This window comes from Pelodiscus sinensis, chromosome 1 (assembly GCF_052426305.1).
Source record: "Pelodiscus sinensis isolate ZL-2025 chromosome 1, ASM5242630v1, whole genome shotgun sequence".
Classification (NCBI taxonomy): domain Eukaryota; kingdom Metazoa; phylum Chordata; order Testudines; family Trionychidae; genus Pelodiscus; species Pelodiscus sinensis.
The window spans coordinates 202048664-202059042 of record NC_143052.1 but is presented as its reverse complement, the minus strand read 5'-3'; the positions used below and the strand labels follow the sequence as shown (position 1 = coordinate 202059042).

Sequence of the window (10379 nt, the reverse complement as noted above, 5' to 3'; positions counted from 1 at the left end):
CATTGCTTCTTTGTGCTATTTCACCACCCACCTCAAGGCATATTAAGTTCTTGCTGATAGAGGAGTATGTCAAGGCCCAGCTTTTGCCAAGCACAAACTTCTATCAGCGGGACTTGACAGTTCGTGTTCAAAGCTAAACTGAGCAGCATTAGTTGATGACTGTAGCCTGTGCTGCTGGGACCCCAGTACTGGAAAAATAGTCTATGAATGGAAGTTTCATTAACCAAACCACCTACCCTTCCCAGCAACTTCTCAAGTTTGGCATCTGCACCTCAAAACTAGAGGGGCAATGAAGAGACAGACCGATGTTCTGGAATGATTTTATTATTATTTTTCAGACACACTGGATTCAAACACCAAATTTCTCCTCAATCTCCAACATGCAGCTGCCAGGAGTGACAGGAACATCGTCCCCAGAACTGCTCCACTGGCCCAGACTAGAGTCCAGGATGTGCTAGTGTTCAGAGACAAGCCTGCCAGAAAAGAAATACTGTTACTATACATGCGCCCAGCCTGCTCAGCTCAGGGAGAGGAGTAGATATCATGTGGTCAAACAGCCTCCCACACCTAGTATCTTGCTGCTCAAGACAGACTCCCATGCCTCTAGCACCTAGGCATCACCTCCATATGATGCAGACAATAGTAGTGAGTCAGTTTGAACAGTGAGCCAGGACATGTTCAGAGGCCACTAATGTGAATTGACCTTTGTAATACTGGACAGCACCTCCCTTACGGAGCAATTATGGATTCAAGGGCAAGGTCAGGCTTTGCAGACCTGACCTATACCATGACTCCAGCTCTTACCCAGTCCATCCACGGCACCTTCTCTCTTTGGTCTGTCCTGGAGCAGGATCACAGGCCCCCTGCTGGTGATTGAGAGGCCATCCAGAGGGTGCTCCTGAAAGCTCCTTCTGCTCCCTGTACAGCAAGAAAAAGGTTAGCTGCAAGGCTTGGTGGTGGTAGTGGGGGGTTCCCCACCACACAGCTTGCTGGGTCAGCAGGAAATCCAAAGCTTCCTAGAGCTTGAGTCATGGCTAGGACAGTCCACTGCTCCAGCCTTGAGTGCCACATCCTTTCTATAGGGAAGCCCAATTCTCGCTTCCCTGTAAGAGGTAGTGGATGACGGGAGCTTCTCTATGCATGACTGAAGTTATCCCCTGTGATACAGAGTCCCCAGTAGTATGCAGAAGGAAGAGCTTTGAGACAGGAGCAGGTCAAGTAGGAACTAGGAGTGTCCTCTAAGACCAGGTTTCAAGTAGGGGTTCTCAAACCCCATCAGGACCCCAAAGACAATCACAGCTATTTATTCATGTCACCAGGCCTAGCTTGTGACTTGCTAGGGCCCTGAGTTGATGTCTCAGGGCTTCAGTTTTGACCCTGCCCATGGGCAGTGGGAGTTGGTCAGGCTCAGTGCCACCCTCACTTCCCCCACAATCAAGTTGTATAGAATTTTGTCAGGAGGGCCATGGTGTAATTCAGTTTGAAGCACCCCTGCACTCCCTAGTTTAGAGAAATCCTCATGATGTTTGCCAGGCACATGAATCACACCCTACAGAGAGAAACAGAAAGGCCAGAATACTCACGGGCTACAGCAGGGCAGGTGGTGGTGCAGGATGCAGGCAGGGAAGGCTGGCACACTGAGGCACTACAGTGCAGGTACACCTAGGGAGAGGCGAGTGGTTAGGAGATTACTGCTCTTGCTAGTCAGCAGGGGGACAGGGGACAGTCCCCAAAGGCTCTTAACAGGTTGAAGCAGCTTTTGCATCTTTGTCAGCATGTCCAGCAGATACAGGTGTGATGTCTGCCCAAGTTAACAGAACCCCTTTTCACAACCCAATGCTTTGTGATGCTCAGTGCATAGGAAGGCCCTTCAAGCAATGTAGCAACACCCTGAGGTGCTGGAGTTATTCATCCCCAAAACATGCTCAAACAGCAGAGTTTGAAGATTCTCTGCTTGCATGGATAACTTCCACTGAATGGGTTTGCATTCAAGGGTGAATGAAGCCCACGTTGGGAGTTGTAAAACAGAACAGTAGACTAGACGGCTGTGTCTACACTGCACCCTTTTTCCGGAAAAGGAATGCAGATTAGACCAGTCGGAATTGCAAATCCATGGGGGATTTAAATATCCCCAAGCCGGAAAAAAGCGGCAGCCATGTAAATGCAAATGCCACGGGGGGGGATTTGCAATTCTGACTGGTCTAATCTGAATCCCTTTTCCGGAAAAAGGGTGCAGTGTAGACACAGCCAACAAGTAATGTCCTAAGTCCCACCTTCCCCTCAGGACATTTGAGGCAATCTAGTTTACTCTTGGCCTGTAGTATTTGTTGTACTCCATTCTCCTGTGAGTACATTATGCTATGGAAATGCATGGCCTCACTGGAGTTGTAGTTCAGCTACTGGATGCCTCCCACCCTTTAGATCAGCTCCTTGCTTGTACATAAGCTCTGACCCCATGGCTTGGAGCAACATGGAACAGATACAGCCCTGTGCGTGAGTGGTTCTCCCAACTTCCAGCTGAAAGCTGGTCTTTGTGGGAAAGGGTTCCCACAAGTCAGAGGGACAAGTCTAACTATCCACTACTAGGGAAGAACCACTCCCCCATACAGCTTGCTGGGGCGTCAGAGCCCTCGCCCCTCCCTGATGCAGGAGCCAGGAGGGAAGCCCACATGATGCATATGGAAGGACCCTTATGGATGAGGGATCATACGGGGCCTGTAAACATCTGCTGGGAAGCAGAGTCCACGAAGGTGAAGGTGCTGATGATGAAGCGCTGGTAATGAGACGGGAACTGCAACCCTGACGCAGCTCCTACAGGCACCGGCTGGGTTTGGTAGTTGTCTCCTGCATAGGGGCACCTAGGAATGAGCAAAGCAGTATTTAGAGAGTGTCCTGCTCTGGCCAGACCCTGTGACACTCCTCATGTGGTACCCCCAGGTACTCACCCATCCACCAAGAGGGGCCACTGTGGCTGCTGCTGAGGATTGGCGCTGGGAGTGGCCCAGCACTGGTGAAGAACAAGCACCAGGTTTGGGTCAGTTTTCTGAAGGATCCGGACCTCCACGTAGATGGGGTCACGGAGGACCTTCACCACAGGGTAATCTCTGTCTGTGTAGTAGGAGCCATAACCCTGCTCTGCAACAAGCCAGAGGGACAGCAGGTCAGCGGCTTCAACTAAGGCTTTTCTAACAGGAATAGCCTGCATCAACCTAGAAAATGCCTAACTTTCATATGGCAAGTGGAAGCATATCCCTATTTTTAATTATAACCCATATTAGAGTTGCCAACCCTCCAGGAATTCAAGGGCAATCAAAAAGATTGTCAGGTGCTGATATCGGGGTGACACCTTCTTGCTAACTGACAAGCCTACCCAGAATATATTTGCTCTGCTACTGTATTAAAAAAATTTTCCAATAGGCAACTCCTTGTCAGCAAGAAGAGTGCTAGTTTGATTCTAACTGCAGTAGCGTTCTTGGACTGAACCCATGCCAATGATAGTCCTGACTTCCCACACAGCATTTTAAAAAATTCCTGTCAGGGTGGTTAAACACTGGAGTAAGTTTCCCAGGGAGGTTGTGGAATCTATCTCTGGAGATATTTAAGAGTGTTAGATAAATGTCAGGGATGGTCTAGACAGTATTTGGTCCTGCCATGAGGGCAGAGGACTGGCCTCAATGACCGAGGTCCCTTCAAGTCTGAATACTCTGAGTCTATGATTTGCCCTTCTCTCCCATTAAGGAGAAATGAGACCCAGACACAGGAGGAAGAGTTTGCTACCTGTGGCAATGCGCAGCTCCAGTGAGAGGGGGCCAGGCTGGGACACAGCAAGGGGTGGTGGCAGCGTGAAGACCTGGATGCTCACAGGGAGGAAGTTGCCACTAGTAGAATAGCTACAGCGGACGTGCAATCTGGGGGGTGAGAAACCATGAAGTTAACAGCTGTCAGGACCAGCTGGACCCTGGGGACTTTTATTTGGGGAGGAGGGGCAGGATGGGGCTGGTTGGTCCTGACTGGCTGTCATGCCTCTGGATAATTTGGAGGGAGAGGCTTTAAGTCTGCTCTTTCAGCCTCAGGGAAGGCCAGGTCATCATGTGACCTAGGAGAATCGAGACTGAGAGGCAGGGACTGTGCAGTTTCGGTATTTACACTGCAAACATTTGCTGAATGAATCTGTTCCTGGGCTTCTGACAACGATGATCTGAACAGGGCTAATTGGAGAGACCACTCTGTAGATGCTGACGGGTGAATTTCATGAGGTTACCTAAAGATGCTGTCCCGCGTTATGGATCCTCGACTCCAGGTTCTCACATCCTGGTCTGCTACCAGTTCGTTTTCATATATACCCTGGCTCCCATCCATCTGCAATGGAAGATCAGCCAGTCACCCTGCAGCTCTGCTGCTTTCATAGCAAGTTGGATATTAGGAAACCTGAGATTTCTACCCACCATCAACAGTCATTGGGATGGACATAGGCATCATAAGGGACTTGAGATCATAACTAGCTCTGACCCAGAGAGTCTTGCTGTTCCAGTCTAAGCCAGTCTCCCCAACCCTTACCTGGAAAGTGGTGCCACAGGCAGAAAGTGGAAACTGGAACAGGACAAAGGCATCATTCTTTGCCACAGGGATGCAGCCAGCACTGCTTCCACTGGCCAGATGCACCGAGTCCAGGATCAGGGATGGTAGAGTCACATCCCGAGAAACCACAATAGAGAACTGGCCATCGGGAGTGCATTGTGCTGTCACTGGAAGTGAACATGTGACAGTTTAAGACAGAGTGGGGACAAAGACTCCTACATTGGAGGAGTGTGGGGGGAGGGGGACACCTGCAACTGACTGTTATTGCAGCTTCCACAGGGACAATGACATGCCTTCTGGCCTACAAAGCTGTTTGTTCATAGCAGCACTAGAAGCACAGTCTAATGATGGATGAGGTTAGTTGACTACCAGGAGTAATGAGTAGCCAGCACAACAAGGTCTACTACAAGCCCTATTCTGGTTTAGATGCTCAGTTGGCCAACCCCTCTTCCTCCTCCCCCATGTGGCATTAGTCAGCTGTGTTGACCACTCATGTGCCTAGAAACTCACCTGTGTTGCCATAGTAACAAGGCTTCAGCCTATCAGTAGGATTGTAGCAACAGCCTCTGGCTTCACATTCCCCTTGTGACACAGGCGGAGAGGTGCAGGGCAGTCTGTCCTGGCTCTGGACAGCACCACAGACACTGGGGCTTGGAGCATCGAGGGCTGAGAGACCATAAGAAATTTATACAGAGACCAGAGTAAGAGGGAAAGACAAAAGAGCTGGGTGGGGCAAGAGGTGAGCCACTGAGTTTGTGCCCTACTGGATCAGGGGCATGAGGGAAGTATTGCATGGGTCCCAAGGCTCAGCTGAGTTACTGGGAATTGGCCTGCTCCAGCATCTGAAGCATCAGGCTAGGAGACAGCAGCCACTTCCTCTTTTCTCCCTCCTCTCACCAAACCCTAAGCTAATCCTGGGGTAACCCACACACCTAGTGTGGTTCACCAACCAATGCAGTGGCATATAGACCACAGCAATAGTTAAGACCAAGAGACCTCTACAGAATGGGCTGGGAGCCAGCTGGCTCCTATATTAAGCTCCAGAGATCCCAGGTTCAAATCTTACACTGGCATGACTTTTTCTATTAGCCTCTATCAGTGACTGGGAAAAACTGCTTCAAAATCCCTCCCCTTGTCCCTGTGAGGTAAGCATCAAGCTTAAGAAGCACTTCAGACTAGTGAAAGGGCAGTGTAGGCAAGTATTAGAAAGGCAGATGCATTCAGCTCAGAGCCTGGACCTGCAACTCATGCCCCTCAATCTGCATAGTCCCAAGCTCAAAGATACCTGCTGAATTCATGCATGTTCTTTCTAAATTGACATCTTGATAAATTGAAAGGTGGGAAAGGAAACAGGTTTGGTAGGCTCCACTACAACTTGCAACAGTGATACTCTGCTGGTTATTTAAAATTAGCTTCAAAGCAGCCTGATGGAACACAGACAATTAACTCCAGGCTCTGAAGTGTATAGCCACCCAGGGGCACTCTTGCCAAAAAGGATGAATAAGAACTCTAGGAGTCCAGAGAGCATCTCCTACCCCTCCCACCATGATTTCTACAAGGAGGACAGAAAGAAGATACATGAGCCTTCCCCATGCAGGTCTCCCTTAGCATAAGGGGAGGAGAACATCCATGTTTAGCTAAAACAATTGCTCATCTGTAGTGCCACAGTTAGAGGTTGTCACATGAAAACAAACATACTAAACCCTTACCTGGCCAGGCTGCAGGGCACCTGAGAACTTTCTCCTCATGGAGGGCCCTGTGCCCACCTGCATCTGTCCCTTCAATCCTAACTGCCATCAGGTAACTACCATTCTGAGGAAGAAAAAAATACAAGTCAGGACTGTTGGTTCAGCCTTAGCAGAACCCCATGCAGGCACCACCAGGTCACTCACCCATTCATACACATAACAGCCATCATAGGAGGCATCTACTTTCCTGGAACCATCCAGAGTTTGAGACACCCAAACCCCACAGGAGGGATCATTCTGCAGAGTGTGTGGCCTCCCAAAAGTATCTAGAGAAAGACAAGAAAAAGTAGGTTGTAACAAGTTCAGTAGAAGATGAGCAATGAGGCTGTTAACTGCTAGTTCATAGCTCTGCAGCCTCCTCCCTTCTAGCTTTCTGTAGGGGATAAGCATGAACACTTGACTCATGTAAGCAGTTACTTAGTTACACTAGGGTTGAGTTTGCTGTTCAACAGGCCTTTGTTAACAGAACAAAAAAAGCCAAAGGCAAAAATTCACTTCTGCTCCTTTCCAGTGCAGCCACACACTGATACAGGAAAACATTCTGGCTCTCAAAACATTACCCTCACCTACCCCAAGCAGTCAGTTCAAGAGACATCTTGCCACCCTTGTCAGGAGGCAGAGCAAACTGCAGGCTTTTCTGCCCACAGACCAAGAAGGCAGGATCCTCTAAAAACCCATCCCACCATCCTAAAGCCAAGGAACAACACAACACCCAGCAGAGTACAGCCCCCAAAGGGCACCCAGCCTGCCCTGCACCAGCCATGCTCATTTCCTAACAGCAAGCCATAAAGCACTTACTCTTGGCCTGGCACCCTTATAGCCCAGAGGCTGCTCTGATTGGGCAGAGCCCAGATGAAAATTCCTGCAGTGACCAGGTGAAACTAGCTTTGGCCTCCCCCTGAGTCCTATTAACACCTTCCTAGAGCCAGCAGCTGGGAATGATCAGGCTCATCACAATCCTTTCTCCTGCAGGTGCAACCTGGGTGGTGGTGGATGAGATAGGGCTGATTGGCCCCTCTCAGGAGAAAGCAGGAGAGGAACCTGTGGCCATGTCCCTTTACCTAGGGCTACGTCTACACTGGCATGATCTTGCACAAGAACTCTTTTGCTGAAGAGTTCTTGTGCAAAAACTCTTCCAGAAGAGAGTGTCTACACTGGCATGTGCATTTGCACAAGAGCTGTGCTTTTGCGCAAGAGCATCCTTGCCAGTGTAGACGCTCTCTTGCGCAAGAAAGCTCTGATGGCCATTTTAACCATCGGGGTTTCTTGCACGAGAAAGTCATGTTGCCAGTCTACACTGGCCTCTTGCGCAAGAACACTTGCGCAAGAGGGCTTATTCCTGAGTGGGAGCATCATAGTTCTTGTGCAAGAAGCCCTGATTTTATACAGTAGAACGTCAGTTTACTTGCGCAAGAACTCGCGGCCAGTTTAGACAGGCAGCAGTTTTTGCACAAGAGCGGCCGCTTTGGCACAAGATCGCGCCAGTAAAGACACAGCCCTAGGAGTCTAATATTTCCAGTTAGAACCTAAGGAGGTTGGGAACTGGTTTCCTCCTGCTCCAGACTGAACAGTCCCCTACCCCTCCTCTGTGACTGGAGCATCCCACATTGCTAGACTCTCTGCCAGGCCAGCACTGGATTTCATTGCTCAGGACTGTTACAAGCATCAAGTTCCCTACCAGCAGGATGTCTCCTCTGGATGGATACAATTAGCCATGGCTTGGGTCACTCAGCGCTAGCGGCTGCTGGAACATGAACCAGTTACCTGCATTGTGTATGTGCAGCTGAATAGCGAGGGGGAAGAGTCTGATCTGCCATTGCCCTAGTTACTAAATCACAAGAGAAGCCTCTTACAGCCACCAGGGTATATGGCTACATGACAGTGGAGAATGTGGCCCAGAGAACCCAGTTCCAGCCAGTGAGAACTAGCTTAGCTGCTCCTTACCATATCTCATGGTTCTTGTCTCCCTCTCACTCCCAAAAGCCCATCTGCACTGAGTCAGGCTGATCGCTCCTCCTTCCTCCTTGCTGCCTGAGTGTTGGCAGGAGAACACTGAGGCTATGTCTACACTGGCGGCTCCTTGTGCTAGAACTCTTGCGCAAGAACACATCCACACTGCCATGTGCTTTTGCGCAAGAGTGACCATGGCAGTGTGGACGCTCTCTTGCGCAAGCAAGCTCTGATGACCATTTTAGCCATAGGGCTTTCTTGTGCAAGAAACCCCTGCCCTGCGTCCACACTGCCCTCTTGAGCAAGAGCTCTTGCGCAAGAGAGCTTACACCTGTTAGAAAAGAGCATAGCTCTTGTGCAAGAAGTCCTCTCCTACCACACTTTACTGTAAATGTTCTTGCACAAGAGTGGGTGGGCAGTGTGGACACTCTGCGGAAGAATGGCAGTTCTTGCGCAATAACCCACCAGTGTAGACATAGCCCGAGGACGCAGGACAAATAGTGTCCCAGCTTTCAGTTTCTGTCTGCAATTGCCATAGCTGTGTCTGCCCTTCTCTACCTGAAGGCACCACTGTAGGGAAAGCGCTCTTCAGTCCTGCTGCTCTGAGCTGGAGCATGCTCCATGTACAGTAGATGGAATTTTCAGAGACTTGAGCTCCCTTTCAAACAAATCTCTTGTGAGCATGTATGATGGAATGCACCCCTCTAGTCATACCCATTGTACTGCTGTAGAAATCTTTGTGTAAAATATGCCTGCTGAGGTATCATTTGAAAACTAATGAATGTGCGTAATACAGAAGTGAAAACATACACTTCTCCCTAGGGTGTTCAGACACAAATTCGATTTTTTTTTTAACAAGTGTCAGCAGCATGGAAGCATGTCCTCTGGAATGGTGGCTGAAGGATGAAGGACCATAGAAATGTTGACCATATCTGTTATGTAAATACCTTTTAATGCTGGCTAAAAAAGTCCCATGTGAACATCTGTTCTCCTTTCTGGTGGCATTGCAAATAAAAAGTGGTCCACATAACCTCCCACAAACATAAACAAACTTGTTTGTCTTAGTGATTTGTTGAACAAGAAATAGGACTGAGTAGACTTCTAGGCTCTAACATTTTTGCACTATTTTATTTTCAAGTGCATTTATGCAATAAAAAAACTACATAGGTATGTTACACTTTCACAATAAAGAGATTGCACTGCAAGTATGAGGTGAACTGAAAAAAAATATTTTCCTTCATTTTTACAGTGCAAATATTTGTAATCAACAGTCATAATATAAATTGAGCTGTGTACGCTTTGTATTCTGTGTTGAACTTGAAATCAATATGTTGGAAAATGTAAAAAAAATCAAAATATTTAATAAATTTCAATTGCTATTCTATTGTTTAACAGTGCTATTAAAACTGTGAATAATCGCAATTAATTTTTGAGTTAGTTGCATGGGATAACTTGCAATTAATTGACAGCTCTAATCTCTTTCTGTTGTAAACATTTCTGATCTTAGTGCCTTATCTTGCATTCATTTAAAATATATCTCTATATAGTTAAATAAACTTGTTTTATTCTTTAATTCAATATATTTAATTCAATCTAATCCAGTGTTGTGAATTGTTTAGGATACTTCATTTAAGGTAGCAGATTGTCTCCTGCTTAGGAGCTAATATAGGTGGAGTATCCCAGAGAGGGTTGGGCAGTGCAAAACACATTTTGGGGGATAAATCTAGGACTGAGAGCACGCTAAGGATCATCCTGCAGGTAGTAACACCTGCTGCTGAAAGCCAAAATGTGCCTGTTTGTTAACAGGCTGCTGGTGTCAGATTGGCTCGACCGAAGATGCAGCTCTGCACAGATCCTCAGCATGTGAGCTGCATGCTGTCTGAGTGGAGCCCAGCTGGGAGTTATAGCAGTAAAGCATTGTGCGGTATCCCAAGTTGCAGGACCAAGCATGCAGCATCACTGCGCTTCACTGGTTCATATTGCATCCTGGAATGTCATAGTTTGTGTGAAGAGAAACTTTCTTTTTAAAGGCCCATAACTTGACCAAATATAGGTGCAGTTGCCTGGACACAGTAAAGGGCAGATTCCTAGCAAGAGGCACAA

General features: G+C 48.0%; 1 protein-coding gene across 1 annotated transcript; it reads right to left on the bottom strand.

The window, feature by feature from the left end:
- Positions 1 to 306: 306 nt before the first annotated feature.
- Positions 307 to 7112, bottom strand: LOC102462629 (zona pellucida sperm-binding protein 4). The gene is made up of 12 exons (XM_075913254.2): positions 6897 to 7112; positions 6471 to 6592; positions 6288 to 6390; positions 5089 to 5244; positions 4558 to 4745; positions 4262 to 4359; positions 3778 to 3908; positions 2946 to 3135; positions 2711 to 2858; positions 1584 to 1662; positions 805 to 918; positions 307 to 473 (listed from the first exon to the last, which is right to left on the bottom strand). The coding sequence occupies exons 1-12, from the start codon at positions 7093 to 7095 to the stop codon at positions 328 to 330; spliced, it is 1674 nt and encodes a 557-aa protein (XP_075769369.2). The 5' UTR covers positions 7096 to 7112; the 3' UTR covers positions 307 to 327.
- Between the last annotated feature and the right edge of the window lie 3267 nt (positions 7113 to 10379).

Bases quoted from the DNA above. Each gene is read 5' to 3' on its own strand.
- LOC102462629 (XM_075913254.2), bottom strand. From the start codon at position 7,095: ATGAGCATGGCTGGTGCAGGGCAGGCTGGGTGCCCTTTGGGGGCTGTA. The intron at 4,746-5,088 runs GTGAGTTTCTAG...GTTCACTTCCAG, and splicing joins TTGTTACTATGGCAACACAG to TGACAGCACAATGCACTCCC. The intron at 2,859-2,945 runs GTGAGTACCTGG...GCTCATTCCTAG, and splicing joins TGGCCCCTCTTGGTGGATGG to GTGCCCCTATGCAGGAGACA.